At 32.3% G+C, this 20,319-nt stretch overlaps 1 protein-coding gene and 1 long non-coding RNA gene across 2 annotated transcripts; both read right to left on the reverse strand.

The window, feature by feature from the left end:
• Window positions 1-6,382: 6,382 nt before the first annotated feature.
• Window positions 6,383-7,536, reverse strand: LOC139518755 (uncharacterized). Its single transcript, XR_011663446.1, has 2 exons — window positions 7,450-7,536; window positions 6,383-7,023 (listed from the first exon to the last, which is right to left on the reverse strand). It is a non-coding gene; the product is annotated as an uncharacterized lncRNA (long non-coding RNA).
• Window positions 7,537-15,887: 8,351 nt separating this feature from the next.
• Window positions 15,888-18,072, reverse strand: LOC139518359 (uncharacterized). The gene has a single exon (XM_071309914.1). It carries the CDS (start codon window positions 18,069-18,071, stop codon window positions 16,035-16,037), a length of 2,037 nt encoding a protein of 678 aa, XP_071166015.1. The 5' UTR covers window position 18,072; the 3' UTR covers window positions 15,888-16,034.
• Between the last annotated feature and the right edge of the window lie 2,247 nt (window positions 18,073-20,319).

Consider the following 20,319-nt stretch of genomic DNA (forward strand, 5'->3'; position numbering starts at 1 on the left):
CATAAATGATTATCTATAATGAGGATAAGTTTACATGAAAGCTAACGACACAGCTTGAGCACACAAATAAATAGAAAAATTTGTTTGATTCATATTATAATTTTCATCAAGTTGTCGACATGCTTTCTTTGGTATTGAACGCTTTCCTGTATAATATTAACCAAGGTTGTTTGGGTGTAAGGTATTTCCATTGTTATGTCCTGAAATACGTATTGTATTATTTGAAATAATTAATCATACTTTTTGACGTCCATTCTTACATTTAAATATGTACGGAAGAAGAGCGTGGACGTAATTGAGTCATTAGCCAAACAACGTCGTCAAAGAAGGGGCTTTTATGATTTTCTTGACTATTTTTCAAGTTCTTTATAGCCACAATCTTTGGTGAGGTTGTTCATGAAAACAAAACAGAAAACCACAGATAAGCCATCAAAACCATCATTTGGGTGTTAAAAAAAGAATAACAAACTAGAAACAAACACTCTGTGTTAATGACCGTACATTGACCTGGCACTCATACCACATTATTTTATAATACGTCATGTTAAAATTTCCTACTTTGATTGGCTAATACGCGGGAGATAATTCACCTAATCCCATGGCGAGTGACAATTTTTTTTAATGTCACCATCTCGTCCAGATCAATCAAAAATCGATTATTTAAAGGACTGTAATTTGAATTTACATCAGGTAAATATTCTACGTTTTGACAAATTGGTACCCTTGAAAAAGCATTGTCAACCTGGGATTCGCCGCGGTTAACAATTTGTTCTCATGATAGCAATCTGCTCTATCACTCTCGCAGCTATGTGTTATTTATATATACTACTTGTATGTGTTAATTAGACAGGTACTTATAATATATCGTAGTTCTGAGAATATTCAGCATTACGTCTTTAAAAGGGAACTATTTAGATGAACAGAGAACATTCAAAAACGAAAAATTGTAAACATATGTCACCAGTACATTTTTTAACAAAGAATTATAATGATCTACATTACAATACTAAACCTTATGAAATGAGAAGATGTGGTATGATTACCAATGAGACCATTATCCAACAGATTGTAAATGAAGCATATTTAAACAGCAATAAAATTTCAACATAAGGCCTTCAACGATGAGTAAACGCTTGCCGATGTCAGCTATAAAAACAGTAGATTGTGCAACACGAACACTACCGATATTTTGTGGGAGCTCACGTGTTCAGAAAGAGTATTAAGATGCCGTTCCAACAGAAATAAAATTTCGTGTTGCACGTGATCGACAAGTCATGAATGCAATTAGAAAGGAAGGTCCTTGTGAATATAAAAAAGATGTGGTATGATTGCCAGTGAGACAACTCTCCGAAAGAGAACAATTGACACAGAAATTAAAAACTATAGGTCACCGTACGGCCTTCAACAATGAGCAAACCCCATACCGCATAGTCACCGATATGAAAAACGAAATGAAAAATGAAAATTTATTCAAACGAGAAAACTAACGGTATAATTTATGTACAAAAAATTAACTAAAAATAAATATGTAACACATCGACAAACGACAAACATTGAATTACAGGCTCCTAACTTGGGACAGGCATATACATACATAATGTGGCGGGGTTAAACATGTTAGCGGGCCAACCCTCCCTCTAATCTGGGACAGTGGTGTAACAGTACAAAATAAGAACGAACTATAAAAATCAGTTGAAAAAGTCATCAGATGGATACAAATAGAAATACATATAACAAAAAAACGTGTACTTGTATATCCCAACAACAAAAAGACAATAAGTACTGATCTGAGAGTACTCGCAGTTACTTACAGCTAGTTCAAAGCCACTGACAACTAACAAACGAAATCATGCATCTAAGACTAAGTTATCAATCAGTTTACATCCAACATCCAATGGATTTAGTGTAGGGACATCATAAACAGAGAAAAACATGACTGTGTGCAATGCCAAGATACAGGTATCGACAGATTGTAGATCCATGAATGTTTCTGCAAATTGAATCAAACACTATTTCAAAATTATTGCCATTGTCTGTAAAAAATTATTTAGCTATGTAGAGGCATGAAAACGATTTTCGGTGTTAACAACGTGTAAATCTTATTCATAACAAGATAGTGCGTGTTTGTTTATAATTAAATTTGTCATTGTCATAAGACTTGATTTAATCATATTTTAGGATATGTTCATAATTTTGTGGTTTGAAATTTTAATTTTATTAATAAAATCAATTATCTGTGTAATACATCCATTTAAATTGGGTCATGTTTGAGACTGGATGGTTGTCTGTCTGTTTGTTTGTATATACATATATAATCACACATTTTTGTCGTTTATGAATCATGAAAATTTAATATTTAAGAGACCCATAAGAAACCAGAAATCAACAACACTTACCGTTATATTGATGATATTTTTTCGTTAAATAATCTGAAATTCTCTAAATGTATTGACAAAGGAGTAGGTCCGGTAAGGACCGATTTTGGCCTCAAATTTCAGGTTCATCTGACGAAAGATTTTGACCACTTTTTAAACACTTAAGTGTCTATTTCATTCGATTCAAGTAGTTGATGTGAAAGATTTTAACTGATTTAGTCATTAAAAACGATCCGATTCAAGCTCAAATATGAAAAATCTACCAAATATGCCGAAAAATGTCACTTTTCAGATGTTTTTTGTCAAAAATGAAAGTGGCCGCATCCGTGTTCATCCTCAACCTTTATATATGTTATGTATTATCATAAAATACAACTTGCATTTCAATATTAAGGATGAACACGAAAACCGTATAAAATTTAACTAAAATGCTAGAATTGTAAAGATTTCAGTAATTTAGCATGACTTAATGGTGCTAGTACCCGATATATGTGCATTGTATTGTCAAAAACAGCCCATATTTATGTAGCAGAAGCATTCTACTGTCCAATAAATAACCAAAAGTTTACATTTTAACAATTTTGTAAAACTGCTATATTTTGGGGCCAAAAAGGGGTCTTACCGGACCTACTCCTTTACCGAAAGGAACTTCCATTAATTAAATCAAATATACACAGCAATAACTGTCCTTTCCTAGATTTAGATATTTTTGCTGTACCTTGGAAATTCTATACAAAATTTACGACGTGGACAATTTTTCGTTTCCTATTGTTAATTTTCCTATTTTTATTTGCGGTAAAGTTCATGACGTCTTTACACTAAATCCATTGAAATTCGATATTTATTGATTGGCATTTTAGTCTATTAAGATACATTATTTTTTATTAGTTGTCAATGGCTTTGAACAAGCTTTCAGTAACTGCAAATACTCTCAAATATTTGCCGTGTCTTTTTTGTGTTTATTAAGAAATTTTATGCTTTGTATCGATAAAATGAGTTGAGCCATTTTCAACTGATTTCTATAGTTTGTCCTTATATTTGAATTGTTTTACCACTGTCCCAGTTTAGGGGGTGTCGTGTGTTGATGTGTTGATGTGTTTGTCGTTTTTTATATATAAGACTGTTATTTTTCCTGTTTGAATTGTTTAAGACTTGTCATTTTGTAGTCCTTTATAGATTGTTGTTCGGTATGAGCCAATACTTAGTGTTGACGGCCGAACTTTGACCTATGCTATTTTTTAACTGATTATACATTGCAACTTGGAGGGAGAGTTGTCTCATACCACATCCATGGACATCATTGATTATTTCCGCATAAAGTGTTTTTAATAGTATGCATATAAAGATTATCCAGTTTGTATAAGAAAAGAAGATGTGGTATGATTGCCAGTGAGACAACTCTCCACAGGATTGGCTTTGACTATAGGCGTTCACTAACAACTTTCACTGAGCATTTTTCCCCACTTAAATTGTTTTTTTATACCAAACGGACAGATAGAAGACCATGTTCCTGTTATCATCGTACTAAAATCTACATTGTATAAACACCAATGCTTTTATGTCCGAAAGTTTTGTGTATATGTGTATATGAAGTTTGATATTCTGCCAAATATACCTGTTGTAATACCATTTTACTGTTGGTAACCAGTTCCTTCTAAAATTCCTTAAAACTGACGCCAGATTTAATGATCAGTTTGAAGTTTAAACAGTATTTTATTCAAATCAATTGAATAGGATTGAACAACAGACACAGACTCAATGATCAGTTTGAAGTTTAAAAAGTATTTTATTCAAATGAATTGAATAGGATTGAACAACAGACACAGACTCAATGATCAGTTTGAAGTTTAAACAGTATTTTATTCAAATAAACAAAATAGGATTGAACAACAGACACAGGCTTAATGATCAGTTTGAAGTTTAAACAGTATTCTATTTAAATAAATTGAATAGGATTGAAAAACAGAAACAGACTCAATGATCAGTTTGAAGTTTAAACAGTATTTTATTCAAAAAAAATCAATAGTATTGAACAACAGACACAGACTCGATGATCAGTTTGAAGTTTAAAAAGTATTTTATTCAAATAAATTGAATAGTATTGAACAACAGACACAGACTCAATGATCAGTTTAAAGTTTAAACAGTACTTTATTCAAATAAATTGAATAGTATTGAACAACAGACACAGACTCGATGATCAGTTTGAAGTTTAAACAGTATTTTATTCAAAAAAAATGAATAGTATTGAACAACAGACGTAGACTAAATGATCAATTTGAAGTTTAAACAGTATTTTATTCAAATCAATTGAATAGAATTGAACAACAAACACAGACTAATTGATCAGTTTGACGTTAAAACAGTATTTTATTCAAATAAATTGAATAGGATTGAACAACAGACACAGACTCAATGATCAGTTTCCATGAGGTATAGCTGATATTGGGGATAGGGAAAACATCACAGCGTGAAAAATCAGAATTCACGGGTGAAGGGCTAGGGTTTCTTGAATTAGTGGCTTGACACCTATTATAAATGCAAAATTTCAATATGAACAAATTATGAAACACCCCTTCGAACCAAAACTACATTAGACTTCTTATATCTATTAACGAAACTAAAACAAAACGAGACAACAATGATGCACAAGGTATACGTAAAAAGATATAAGATTGAAAAGAAATAAAAACAAAGCGAGACAACCATGACGCACAAGGTATACGTAAATAGATACGATTGAAAAGAAATAAAAACAAAGCGAGACAACAATGACCCACAAGGTATTTATTATACATGAATAGATATACGATTGAAAAGAAGTGAAAACAAAGCGAGACAACAATGATGCACAAGGTATACATAAATAGATATACGATTGAAAAGAAATAAAGTAAGAAATAACAAAAAATGTGTCCAGTTTAATATTTCTCATAGTAGTTGCGTTGTCAGTTTATTTTCAATCTATGAGTTTGACTGTCCTTCTGGTATCTTTCGTCCCTCTTTTGCTACATTTAGTTTAGGAACTCGTGTGATACTGTTATAAATATGTGATCAAGAATCGACAGAAGAGGAAGTAACTAGAAAATATATAAATACCTCTTATACAAATACACTTTACAGGAATATGCATGCAAAACCAAACGTAAAGACTTTGAAGTGAACTTTTGCTAAAAGAACTAATTCTTTCCAATACTTCTTATTATTTATTTTTTTGGTCTGGTGACTATATTTAACTTTCATGTCATTGTTAAGCATTTATAAGATTCGTATCAAAGAATAGAATTTCCCATAGGCCTAATACTTATAACATGTAACATGTAATAACATGTATATCTTAAATATATCTATAAATTTGAATGAATCAACAAAAACAATCGAGAGAAAAAACTCCGAACAATGAATTAAATGGTTTATTGAAGTATTTAAAATGTTGTAGTAGTCATATTAATCGAGATTCAACTCAATAACAACTCAATAAATTGTTCAATTACTCAATAATATGATTGATAATGTAATACCAACGCATCCGATTCAATTGTCTTTATCTTGAAACATCACATAAATGTTCATTAGGAAACAATAATTCGCTTTTTCCAAATTTTACAGTTGTATAAAGAAAGGCATCACTCACACATATAATCATGACCATTCATTTGAAAATAATTATCACATATTAATGACATGTTACAGTAACTAATGATTTTGACTTTCTAAATTTAAATACGCCATAATGATTATGTAAATTGCATGGACAAAAACATCATCAAGTAAAGTAAATGAAAGCGAGACCTTAATGGTGAGTTTGAACAAGCTACTCATTACACCAAATTCGAAGAGTTTAGTTGTTATCGTGTCATTTTTCAAACATAAAAAGCTGTGTGCTACCTTGAGCTTTAAAGTACTAAAAAGAATTCCACGACACAATGTAGGTAAAAAAATTATTTCGTGACAACGAAACTACAATTTCGATGTTTCCCCATACAAAATATTTAAGCGACTTAATACCATGTTTCTATCAACACTTTTAATATCGATTTTGTATACAAAAAATACATGTAGGTTTGTTTTTCAACGACAATGTACGGTTACCTTTTCAGTGTGGTATTATATACACATTACATGTAGTTAGGCAACAATTGATAGTTCTGATACGACAGACTGATAACTCTCCAAAAGGCAGTAGTACTGGTCGGTTTTGTTCATCTACGAAGCAAGTCGAAGTGCTAAATAAACATAACTATTTTTGTTCAACGTTCCAATCACCACAAATCCGGAATCGTACAATGTTCATTCGTAAACCGTCACTAAAACTACTAAAACTCGTACTTAGCCCTGATGCTAAAGTTTATGATACATGCTTCAAGTTTTGTATAACCTGTTTCATAACATACTTTTTGACATTTGTGTCTTGTATCATAGTCGTTCTCACACTTGGTAACACAGTCATCATATAATGTAGTAGTCGAGCTCACCAGACATCTCAACAACGATGTATAGTCACATGATCCATCTGTGGGCGCATGGAATTTCTTTGATATCTGTAACGCAGGTGCTGCCACCATGTCATGTAAGGCCGGTGCTGCCACCGTGTGATGTATCACAAACACACATACTAATAACACTGGTAATTTTAGTGTAGTCATGTCTGAAATTAATAATTTAATTCATATTAATCAAGGATTTGATTTATTGTTGGTTGCTTAACGTCCAGTGGCAAATATTGCATGCGTGTTCAGGACGATCGAAAATCTGTATCACTACACAAATGTATACACATCCTTATATTGATTAAGTTATTTTTTCAATTTATATGGATTTCAACCAATCTTCTTTATCATCAAATGCATAAGTCATTATAATGGATTTAAATCATACCACATCGTTTTTTTATAATTAAAGATTGTATGTTAAGATTTCAATGAATAAACAGAATAGTTGCATTACTTTTACCAAACCAAACAGTGCTTAACATTCAATGCTCTAAAAAGTTGCATTAATGCTGTATGTATGTAATGGTACTATAGTCATTTATGAAAAATAATATATTTTCTTTCAATACTTTCAAACTCACCTTAAAACTGAATCTGTAAATCTCTTGTGGTCATCACTGTTCAATCGTTAGCTTTATAATAAAGGAACATGGGCATCTGGTTGTTTTCAAGAATTTAATGTCCTGGCCCTAAGGGAAACGTGTAAGATTTCTGGGTCGAAACGGATCTAAATATTTCAGTAATAAATGTAAACATGATCGTCACAATAATAACACGAAATTCAAATAAAATATACATGTAAAATATTAGAAGTTAATATACTTTACAACGTAAATAAATGTGATTTTGTTTATGAATTTGACATTCTGTCGTCGTAGTTACATAAAATTAGTATATTTACAATGTTTACGGTTTATTGTGTAATTTTTGTTTTGTAGAAAAATAACAGAATTCCAAAAATGTATCTGTCTTCAAAGTCATCAAACAAAAAACAAATATTTGGAATATGTCAAGCCTGAAATATGTTGATATGAAAATCACTTGCTGTCTTCTTTTTTTTTCTTTTTTCTTTTTGCACAGAGAGAAACTACTATAGCCTTTATTTTCTTCAATCATGTTGATAAAAAAAAAAGTTTACATGAACTTGCATTGCAATAAACGCATGCATATAAATTGTGATATTAATGATAAAGCAGGGAAGACATAATTTGAGGAGGATCCGCTTCATTAATTTTTTGAAAATTACGGGACACTTGAATTTAACAGCTTAAAACATCAGGAATCATGTTTCTATTATAAAAACGTGTAGGAATTATTCACACGCAGCACAAAGAAACTTAAGGGACCTACTGGGTTTTTGTTGGATGCGTTGTTTTTATAGGTTTTAATAACCGTGCATTACATGTGCTATTCATTAATTTCAATTAATTTTGCAATAAAATATATTAGTCACGTTAAAAATTAAATTAAAAATGTGAATATTATTTGTGAAGATGGAAAAATAAAGATCATCTCGAGTATCTTTCAATCTTTTACGAGATTTTCTAGATTCCTAACTAAATGATAACATGTACGTCAAACCTACAATGTATCTTATCGCATATCTAACAGATGATTATCTGCATGTTTTTACCCCTGGGTTTGATCATGACATGTATTTCTTAATACTATTTACCAAGGAGCGTTCCTTTTCTTCATTTTACATGCGTTGTTATTTCTTTATTCATTTTCATTAGCTACTTGTTTATACCCCCGTCACACTAGGCTACGATCGCACTACGATCTCTGAAAAAATGCAAATTTGTTGATCATAATGCGATCGTGTAGATCGCAGTATGGTGAAGGTACGGTCGCTGTGAGGTCTTTATGGTCGTGATCAGCGTGGGCAAACTTTAAACATGTTCAAAACAATCGTGTTGCGGTCATGGCGAAATTATGTAGTAGTATAGTGTAGAAGCGTAGTGAGAACGCAGTAAGGTCGTGGTAAGATCGCAAAAGTTCGCTGTACCATCGTAGCAAAAGCGTAACGGAAACGCGATTCTAGTCGGATAAGCTGCGTATTATGACCTCACCACGACCATCCTGTTCTCCCCGCGACCAAACAACGGTTCTACTACGGCTGTACCACGTTTGTATCAAGCTGTTCAAGGCCATAGTACGATTCTAGCAGGCTAATGCCGTCCTCTTCACGCTCTTCTTACGATCTGACTACGTTTATACTACGACCATTTCAGATTCTAGTCATGCTCATTGTCATTAACACATAAAATATACAAAAGCTCTCCCGATTTTGTTTGAAACATCAATTTGAAAACAACGAAAATTCTGTTTTCATGCCGCTCATACCGCGACCTCAGCACAATCTGAATTTATTTAAGATCGTGGTGAACGCGGTACAATCGTGGTCTAGTGTGATGGACGCATTACGGTCGGTGAGAAACCGTTACGTATTTGGGAGACGATTCTAGTATGCGTTATTAAGCAAGAGAATATAACTTCATGCCTAAACATCATATCATCAGATTGAATGATAATTTAAATAGCATCATATATAAAATTGAGAAAGGAAATGGTGAATATGTCAAAGCGACAACCACCCGACCATAGAGTAAACAACAGCCGAAGGCAACCAATGGGTCTTCAATGTAGCGAGAATTCCCGCACCCGTAGGTGTCCTTCAGCTGGCCCCTAAAATATGCATAATAGTACAGTGATAATGGACGTCATACTAAACTCCGAATTATACATATATGACTGTATTAACTCAAAATTCTAAAATTAAACAACCTATTGGTGCTTTTATTTATTTGTAGTTCCCCCTATTGATCGGTTACTGTTACGGCTCATATGATATTATTATAGTCTTGATCTCTAGTTCAATATGATTATATATGAGGCTTTGTACATATAAAAACTAAGTTATTTCGAGGATTTCAAGGATGGGACGTTGTTTGTTAAAAGAAAACGAAAATTTCCATTGAATGCCTTCAATAAAACTGAACACTAAAAAGTTGAAAATTAAAAGCATATAGAAGAAGGAAAAGATAATTTATTTCCAATTATAGGCCCTAAAGGACATAAACATTACAAAAATGTTCATAACACAATACAAACAATGAGATAAAGAAATTAATATTTCTAATATGTAGATAAAGAATCTATAATCTTTTTAAATATCTAATAACAAACAAACAGCCAAAGATATAATTATAGATTGCATATTTGTATAAATGTAAAGTACACAATAAGGTGGATCAAATAAACATATAATAACTAGCCAAAAAGAAAATAAAAGTTAAGCATGTCTATGTCTCATCCTGTGTCATCAGCAGCAAATAGAAAAGTATTATGGTTTCCCCAAAAAATAACAGCTGACACCAGGGGGCGATACCTTATGGACCATAGGCATGTTACTAATGTGTAATGTATTTTTCTAATAGTAAAATTAGAAAAAGAGGGGCAAAATATATATATATAAACTATTGTTAATGTTATATCTATCGTTGTGACAACAAAAACACACTGAAAAGTGAAAGTAAGTTTAACATTCAAAGATCATTTACTTTAAAATAGTTAAACAGAAAAAATAAAGCGAAAAGAAAAAAAAGGGTTCATACAACAAGCGCATATGCTATAAACAATATTTTGAATTTAAATCTAAGCACTCTATGCCACCTTCCGACATTCAACAATAAGCAAACACATACATATAGGCAAACAACTCGAAAGGAGTAGGTCCAGTAAGACCCCTTTTTGGCCCCAAAATATAGCAGTTTTACAAAATTGTTAAAATGTAAACTTTTATTTATTTATTGGACAGTAGAATGTTTTCTGCTACATAAATATGGGCTGTTTTTGATAATACAATGCACATATATCGGGTACTAGCACCATTAAGTCATGCTAAATTACTGAAATCTTCACAATTCTAGTATTTTAGTTGAATTTTGGACGGTTTTCGTGTAAAACGAAAGTGGCCGCATTCGTGTTCATCCTTAATATTGAAATGTAAGTTGTACTTTATGATTATACATAACATATATAAAGGTTGAGGATGAACACGGATGCGGCCACTTTCATTTTTGACAAAAACCATCTGAAAAGTGACATTTTTTGGCATATTTGGTAGATTTTTCATATTTAGGCTTGAATCGGATCGTTTTTAATGACTAAATAAGTTAAAATCTTTCACATAAACTAATCGAATCAATTGAAATAGACACTTAAGTGTTTAAAAAGTGGTCAAAATCTTTCGTCAGATGAACCTGAAATTTGAGGCCAAAATCGGTCCTTACCGGACCTACTCCTTTTCAAATTGTCATCTCTCATGAAAAAGGCCATTTCCCTACTTTTTCGATTTTTTTTCAAATTTTGAGCCCTGATTACAGATTTTTGAACATAGCGCCGCTCGAAAACAATGCGCCTGTTTCTCCTCTACAAGACCTATATAGTCCTACCCCAAGACACCCTTTATTATAATTTTCTCTAGAGGCCATGGAAAAGGCCAACCCCCTGTTTTTCCAAATTTTTCAAATTTAAGACCGAGTTTCAGATTTTTTAACATAGCCCCACTCGAAACCTTACGAAAAAGATGTGCCTGTTTCTGCTCTACAAGACCTATATCGTCATACCCCGTGATACCCTTAATTATTTTCTCTAGAAGACATGGAATAGGCCAACCCCCTGTTTTTCCAAATTTTTCAAATTTAAGACCTAGTTTCAGTTTTTGAACATAGCGCCAATCGGAACCTTTGCGAAAAAGATGTGCCTGTTTCTGCTCTACAAGACCTTTATGGTCCTTGTAACGCTTATACGTCTAACGGACATGAACGGATTGAAAAAAAAGGTTATCCGTTAGGCGTTCGTTCGAGCTATTCGGTAAGGTGTGACCGAGGCTTTAGTTTTCTCGTTTGAATTGTTTTACGTTGTCATGTCGGGGACTTTTGTAGTTGAATATGCGGTATGGGCTTTGCTCATTGTTGAAGGCCGTACAGTGACCTATAGTTGTTTTAAATTTCTGTGTCATTTTGGTCACTTGTGGAGAGTTGTCTCATTGGCAATCATAAAACATCTTATTTTTTTATATTATTTTATGCCGGTTAAAATAGGTTAAAATTTCTTTTTTTAATACTAGTAGATGCACAACCTTAAAATTTCAGTATACTGTTAACAAATGTGATGTCTGATAATTATGTTTTATAAAAATCGACTTCTTCTTTTAATTATTTATTTTGTAATTTAAAAAAAAAATATTTAATATATTTCGTGGTATTTATTTTTAACTAAGAGAGATTATTATCAGAGCCGTGTTTACAGGAACTCCTCTTTTCGCCCCTTTTCTATTTTTGATATCTTCATCAAAAAATCAAAAAATCAAACTTTCGAAAAGTGAAATAATCAATTTGCACTTTAGGTTTAGTATTTTTAAAGTTTGATCAAATTTCTAAAACTTTTACATAATGTGGAATTTTGATATTTTAAAACTTTGATCAAAATTCCAAAAAAATAAAATTTCAAAACTTTTTAAAACTTTGAATTGATAAGTGTTACACGAACCCTTTATGCATAGATTATCGGATTTTCTACACATTGATATCGTAAAATATCAGCCGCGAGCCACAATGTGAACCTATTTGGCGAGTGAGCGAAAAACTGGTCATTCTTCTTGTCCTTGATATCGTTGTTTTTGTGCTTTATTTTTTACCATTTGACGTAAGAATTTAAGATGTGAAAAAAACAGATACAAAGAAGGATAACTCTATCTTACTTTATTTCTGTCATCTTTGTATTTAAAAGAAGATATCATGTACAATTCAATGATACTATTTTTGCATTTCTATTTACATCTCTAAATTCGGATACTTATCTTCATTTCCCTTATGTTGATGAAAAAATAGTACTAATGTATGTTCTGTAAATATTATTGCCAAAAATAAACCAATTATATGTAGAACCTACGCATGATTATAATAACTATGATATGGACGTTCACATACTAAAGGAAACAACCCCAGTTCATTATAAAAGACATAAAATACTCTCGTCAATTATCGGTAGATAAATGTAGGTCGGACTACAAATGGACATTTGAAGAAGATCTCTAAATCAAAGCCGCAGATTTTTTTTTGATCAGATCAAATTATTGTAATGAACTTTTTGTGTTAATAGATTTAAAAAGATGTGGTATGAGTGTCAATAAGACAATTCTCGATCCAAGTCAAAGTAAACCACTATAGGTCAAAGTACGGTTTTCAACACGGAGCCTTGGCAAACACCGAACAGAAAGCTATAAAAGGCCCTAAAAATAAAAAGTTTAGCACCATAAAAACAGGAAAACCAACTGTCTAATTTATATAAAAATAAAAACGCGAAACGAGAAAAACTTATGAACCATATCAACAAATTTTAACGAAAACAACTGAACCTGAAGTTCTATACTCTATATCTTTTACACATTCAACATAATTTAGATTCTTTCTTACTTTGATAATATGCCACACAACTTCCGGTTAATGTTCCTAGAAGATTTTTTTTTTTTTTCTTCTACTAAAAGTGGTGTTTAAAATGAAGATTTAATTTAGCTCTCAATTATGGACTCACATCTACGTATTTCCAGGAACAAATCTCAATAAGAATTTATCATACTGTAATTGTTTTCTGTATATTATGATACTCCATGATTTATTATAATAGGGTCTATAAGAGACAGCAAATTTTCCCAAAAATAAGTATCGCTTGTAGGATACTTTACTTTACCAGAAGGATTTTCGGAACACCTGCAATCACCCCAAGTATTGATTTGGTCTTCTATGTTGTGTGTTTTTTTTTTCTGTTGTTTGTCAGTTTGTTTTTGAATTGTGAGTTTAAATATCCCTTTGTTATCTTTTGCCTTTCCTCAACGTAATATAGTTTTGAGTTGTATGTATAAAGACAATGCACTTTATACAAAACCTGTCGAAATTATGGAACGTTTAGCGTTTTCCGTCTTGAAGACTTTACCACTGTACCTAATTTGAATTTTAATCGATTTTGATCATGAACCAGCTAAAAAATGTCGTTTCCTGTAAATCCGTTTGTATTCCTCCTCAGCTTATTTGTATACCCTTAACTCTCGAATAAAGGAAAACTATTAGTCCCCAATTATATTTGTACTAAGATAACGATATTATACATACACTGTATAATCATAATTACCACGATAGCATTTTTTTTAATGTTTAAAACTTCGTCCATTCTCAAGTAAAAATCAAAAGGCAATAATCGAATGATTCTGACGTTTGATTTCTTTTCAAACCTTTAAATCATTGATATTGCTTAGTATTTAGACTATCATTTTCACGTTTTTCAGATTATGTGATTAATTAGATAATCTGAAAAACGTGCAAAAAGATTTAACAAATCCAGGTAATAAAATGACTCTTGTTTTTAAGTAGATTAAACAATTTATACCTTTACAATGTCATAACAATCGAATTGTTGATAATAATTGTACTTTTTAATCCAGATTTGTACATATCGATATTACTAGGATTAATCTTATCGTGCGGACAGCAACAAAGTATTAGCAGGTACATGAATATATGCATATAATGATTAGACATTTTAGATTACTAGGTCATACAACCAGCTAAAGTTTTAAGGGGATTAAGGACTTACTATTATAAAAGGAGATGAATTGTTTGGATTGTTTAACGTTTTGCCTGGGTCATTTACGTTCGACTACACAGTATGGGTTTTGCTCCTTGTTAAGTCCGTCGCTGACCAGGTTGTCGTTCATTGCTCCTTGTATTTGTTTTCGTTTATTATTTTGTACATAAATCTGGCCTTTAGTTTTCTCGATTGAATTGTTTTACATTTGTAATTTCGGTATTTTTTATAGCTGATCATATTGCTCATTGTCAGGCCGTATGTTTTAAAACTTCTACGTCATTGGTCTGTTTTTCAAGAGTTGTTTTATAGGCAATAATACCACATAAAACGAAATAGAAGATGGTCAAGCCATCACAATTTAACGGAAATAACACGAGATAGAAGATGGCAAAACCATCATTAATTGTCGTAGATAAAACGAGATAGAAGATTGTCACGCCATCATTAATTGTCGGAGATAAAACGAGATAGAACATGGTTAAGTCATCATAAATTAACGGAGATAAAACGAGATAGAAGATGATCAAGCTATCATTAATTGTCGGAGATAAAACGAGATAGAAGGTGGTCAAGCCATCATTAATTGTCGGAGATAAAACGAGACGATCAAGCCATCATTAATTGTCGGAGATAAAACGAGATAGAAGATGATCAAGCTATCATTAATTGTCGGAGATAAAACGAGATAGCAGAAGATGATCAAGCCATCATTAATTGTCGGAGATAAAACGAGATAGAACATGGTTAAGTCATCATAAATTAACGGAGATAAAACGAGATAGAAGATGATCAAGCTATCATTAATTGTCGGAGATAAAACGAGATAGAAGGTGGTCAAGCCATCATTAATTGTCGGAGATAAAACGAGACGATCAAGCTATCATCAATTGTTGGAGATAAAACGAGAAAGAAGGTGGTCAAGCCATCATTAATTGTCGGAGATAAAACGAGATAGAAGATGGTTAAGTCATCCTAAATTAACGGAGATAAAACGAGATCGAAGATGTTCAAGCTATCACTTATTGTCGGAGATACAAAACGAGATAAAAGATGATCAAGCCATCATTAATTGTCGGAGATAAAACTAAATAGAAGATGGTCAAGCCATTATTAATTGACGGAATCGCAACGTTCGAATCATATACTAAAATGGAAAAAAAATTATATGAATATTATACATATGTACGATCATATTAGTGGCAAAAAAAGATGGATGTAAAAATCATTATAAAAAATCAAATAGTGGTGATAATGAAGATCAATTCTAACGTCTCTATGAAGTTAATTTAATCATCTCACTATTTTTTCTTTTTCTAAAAACAAATGCTTCTCAAATGGAATACTAAAGGATAAAAGTAAAACATCCCTGAATTTCATTTATTTCTGTAGTTAGCTGAACTAAATACAATTCAGATTTAGTTGTAGCAAAAATTAGTTTTTCTATGATATATAATACGCCATAAATGTGATGCACCAATGATAAATAGCACTAATTAAACCATTCTCATGTTACAAACTAAACAACCGCCTCATAACCGGTATATTTCAGATTGTTAAGTAATGAAAACTGATCTGCAGCTAACGTTTTTATCCCAGATAAGTCTATTTTACTTTCTTCGATCCTTAAATATCTACATTTGTTAACATCTTTCCATGCTGTAGATGATCTTCTGTACATATTCTGTTTCATTTTTCTTTCTTCCTCTTCAGAAAACTTATTTTGTCTTCTCATATTTACACGTTTGATTTCAGGAACATCCGATTGACGTTTCAACGAATCGTTCACGGATAACATTGATGTCTGTACCGACCACGGTTCTTTGGTAGGCTTTTCTGACTTCAACTTCTCGTTTAATCTGTCCATAAAACTGCATATTTTATCCTCAATTTTAATTGCTTCTTTTTCTTCCTCTTGAATTAGTTCTTTTCTTAACTCTTGATGTAAATCATGTCCGAGATTACTTTCAACAGAATCACGTGACAAAAATTTAGTCCTGCCTTCTTCAAGTATTGTTTTTGTATTGATTTCTTTCTCCACTCTTTCTGCTGCGGCATGGCAATCGAATGGAGCATGCTGTGGCCCATTCATGCATGCTATTATGTTTGCCACAGCTTCACTTCTACCAGATAGTGCAGACATTGCAGCACTTCTTGGTGTACTGTTTTCTGTGCAACTGCTAATAGCTGTTGACGGTCTGACCTTTGAACCTTTCTTAAAAATCATGTGTTGTAAGGAATTGTTTTCTGAGCCGGTGCTTACAGCTGTAGTTGGTCTTACTTTTACAGTATGGTGCCTTTTTAGTTTTGTTTTATTGTTACCTTGACCTTCTGGGCTATTACAAATGGAAACATGATGCTCTGTGACTGAGTTTCCATGCTTAAAACTACTGGATCTTTTAGTTTGTCCTTTTCCTTTTAAAGTCTTGGTATTTGTTTGTTCTTCCGGCAATATATTGGAACATTTTTTCACGTTGATTAATACATGCTTATTACCAGTACCTTCTTCAGAGTTATGATCATCAATTGGGTTCTTTTCGGTTTGAAAGGTAGGTTCAGTGCAGAAACTGTTATCTGCTAAGTGTGGCTCGTCAAGTTCCGGTATTATTTCTTTCTCCGTTGAACTATCAAACGATGTGGCTTTTTTCAAACTTTTTGTTCTGTTGACAGATTTGGATTTGGAACTTTTAACAGTTTTAAATTCTTGGGTATATTCTGATTCTTTCGATGGAGCTACTTTTACACTCTTTGATCGTTTGATGGCTGAAGATTTGTTTTTCTTTTTTTCAAATAACTCAGATTTACAATTGCCTAAACTTGTTGCCGGTCGTATTACGTCATGTACATGTTTATTGCTAGAAAAGGCAAATGACGTACTCGGTCTTAGCACTGATTCCCTTCTACAGACTTTATTTTTATGAGAGGTTTCGGATTGACCTACATTTGTCCTTTGTTGTCTGTCACACTGGTCGGTTTCGTCATCACTGTCACTTTTGATTATTTTTTTATTAGTTTTGACAGAAATTATCGTTGATTTATTTGGAACGAGTCCATGTTCAAAAGCTCTTTCTTTCTCTCGTACAGCATTAAAACGATCGTTGAGATCACTTATTTGTCTTAACAGAAGATCCTTCCGCGTCACATCATCGTCATTGAAAGGGTTGATGTGGATCAAATCATCGCTATGTTTCGCTGCAGAAGTCGATTGATTTTCGTCATATTCAATTTGTAATCTTTTAGCGTATGTTGAAATTCGACTTGCTGAATCTGGTTTCGAAATTGATTTAAATATTTCAATTTTTCCGTTGTTTTCCAATTTTCGAAATTCTTCAATTTCTTTAACATTCAAATGAGTCTTTATTTTTGAAACTTTGTCCTTCAAAGATTTATAGCTGACTTTGATATTCTTGTGTGTTTGATTTATGAGGTGAATCGAGCATGCTCCCTCTTGTTTCAGTCCGTTTACTTTCTTTTCTAAACATTGCTGTTCGTTATGATTAAATCTAATTGCTTGAACCTCTTTTTCTGAGCAGGATCGCTCTCTCACAGTTGGCATTGTTCCTGAAAAATTAAATAAATCATTATACGTCTCCTTTTGTTTTAGTATGGTTTTGGTTTTTAAACAAATGGAAAGTAATGCTGCAAAGTTCAAAATATACTAAGGTTTTTATTTATGGTTTTATGTAACAAGAGTTGTTGACAGTTATCATACCGCCTCATTTGATTTATTATATTTGCAATAGTGAAATATCATTAATAGTATGGACTTCCTATGGATTGGAAGTCAATAAATTTGAACCATAGCAACGAAGTTGAAATTGAACCGAAAATTTATTTGACAATGAGGCCTACCATTTATTACGGAAGCCCATTCGAACCCTCGCAAAAATATAATTTTAATTTATGCTTAATAAAGTAGCATTGTTTTCTTCTAACATTCTTACAGACTTACATGAGCTTGTCCATAATTAATTGCTCAGACTGGAGAAGAAGTTTATATTACATCAAAAAAGTGTGGTATTTCTACACACGGATACATTTATCGGCATTGTTTGCTTACAGTGCATTAATAATAAATAATAAATGATAAAACATTAAGTGAAAAACAAATATGAGAGACGGTAACCGATGATCATATAAAAATAAAACTGATAGTAAGTTATAAGACTATGTGGTATGAGTGCCAATGAGACAACTCTCCATCCAAGCCACAATGTGTAAACAGAAAACTATTATATATTTTGTAGGTCAAAGTACGGCCTTCAACACGGAGCCTTGGCTCACATTTAATTTGGATCACAGCACACTTGAAACACATTTAAATCACCAATAATTCAAAATTAATTTGCATATTATAAGAAAGTCCAGTGAGAATTTTAAGTAGATTTGAAGGGATAAGTCATATAATCATGCAAGTCTTATAATCCAGTCATAGAACTGATTTACATAGACATTGTTCAAGTATAACTTTTTTACACTGGTTAACCAATAAGATATTAGTGATTGTTTTTCATACTGAATCACTCATATGCAATTGCAAAAAGTTCTGGGCTCTCGGTCATAAAACTTTAATCAGTGCTCCGAGTACAAAATAAGTGCTCGAAACATAAAATCCAGTATTTTGATTGGTTGATTCTTGAGTCTGCGTACAAAAATCGTGCTGGAAAGTTTTATGACCGCAAGGCCTGGTAGACATTAACTTTAAAACCAGTACCTCGAAAATACCCACCCAAAAATATGATTTTTCAATGATGTTAACTTCTTCTTTGCTTACATTGGATATTCATTTTATTTTCAAAACTTCATGGGGCTCAACAATATAAATACAGTGACTATTCAGGTCCGTACTTTGTGTTAGGTTTCTCTGTGCATTGTATCGGTCTGATGAGTTCAGTCAATTTCCAACTGATTGTTTTTTTTATATATATTTTGTTCTTATGTCGTTCTGTAACAGCACGTCTGTCCTGTGTTATGGTAAGGATTCAGCAAATATGTTTGACCACGCCACATTCTGTATGTGCCTACCCCAAGTCAGGTGCCTGCTATTCAGTGGTTGTTGTTTGTATACCATATTTGGCTTTTGTTTATTGGTTTTTATGTCCCATTTATACGCATTATGATTTCTGGTCTGTTCGTCCGTTCATCAGTCTGTCAGTCCGTTGTACCGTCCGTTCATCCGTCTGTCCCGCTTCAGGTTAAAGTTTTTGGTCAAGGTAGTTTTTTTATGAAGTTGAGGTATAATCAACTTGAAACTTAGTACACATGTTCCCTATGATATGATCTTTCTAATTTTAATGTCAAAGTTTCATTTCACGGTCCACTTAACATAGAAAATGATAGTGCGGATGGGGCATTCGTGTACTATGGACGCATTCTTTTTTTTTTCATAAATCAAGCTGTTCGTTTTCTTGTTTGAATTGTTTTACATTTCAATTCGGTCCATGCCTTTTATAGCTTACAAAATCCCGTATTGGTTTTGTTCATTGTTGAAGGCCGTATAATAGGTTATTGAGTTGTTGACTTCGTACATCGTCTAATCTCGGCTTGAGAGTTGTCTCAATGGAGATCATACCGCATCTTCTTGCTTTTATATATACTAACATTAATTGAATTTGAGGTATTGATCACAACTACTAAGTATGGTCCCGTGAAATGAGATTTTGTTATTAAATAAACTGTGTGTTCTATTTTATTCATGGTTGTTAAAATATATAAAGTCTACAAGGGAAAGTTAAAACAAAATAAAGGTTTTAAAGTTATTCTTTTGTTAGCATATTTTTGTTCACAAATGCTATACAATAAGG

Source organism: Mytilus edulis, chromosome 4, assembly GCF_963676685.1.
Source record: "Mytilus edulis chromosome 4, xbMytEdul2.2, whole genome shotgun sequence".
Taxonomy (NCBI): Eukaryota; Metazoa; Mollusca; class Bivalvia; order Mytilida; family Mytilidae; genus Mytilus; species Mytilus edulis.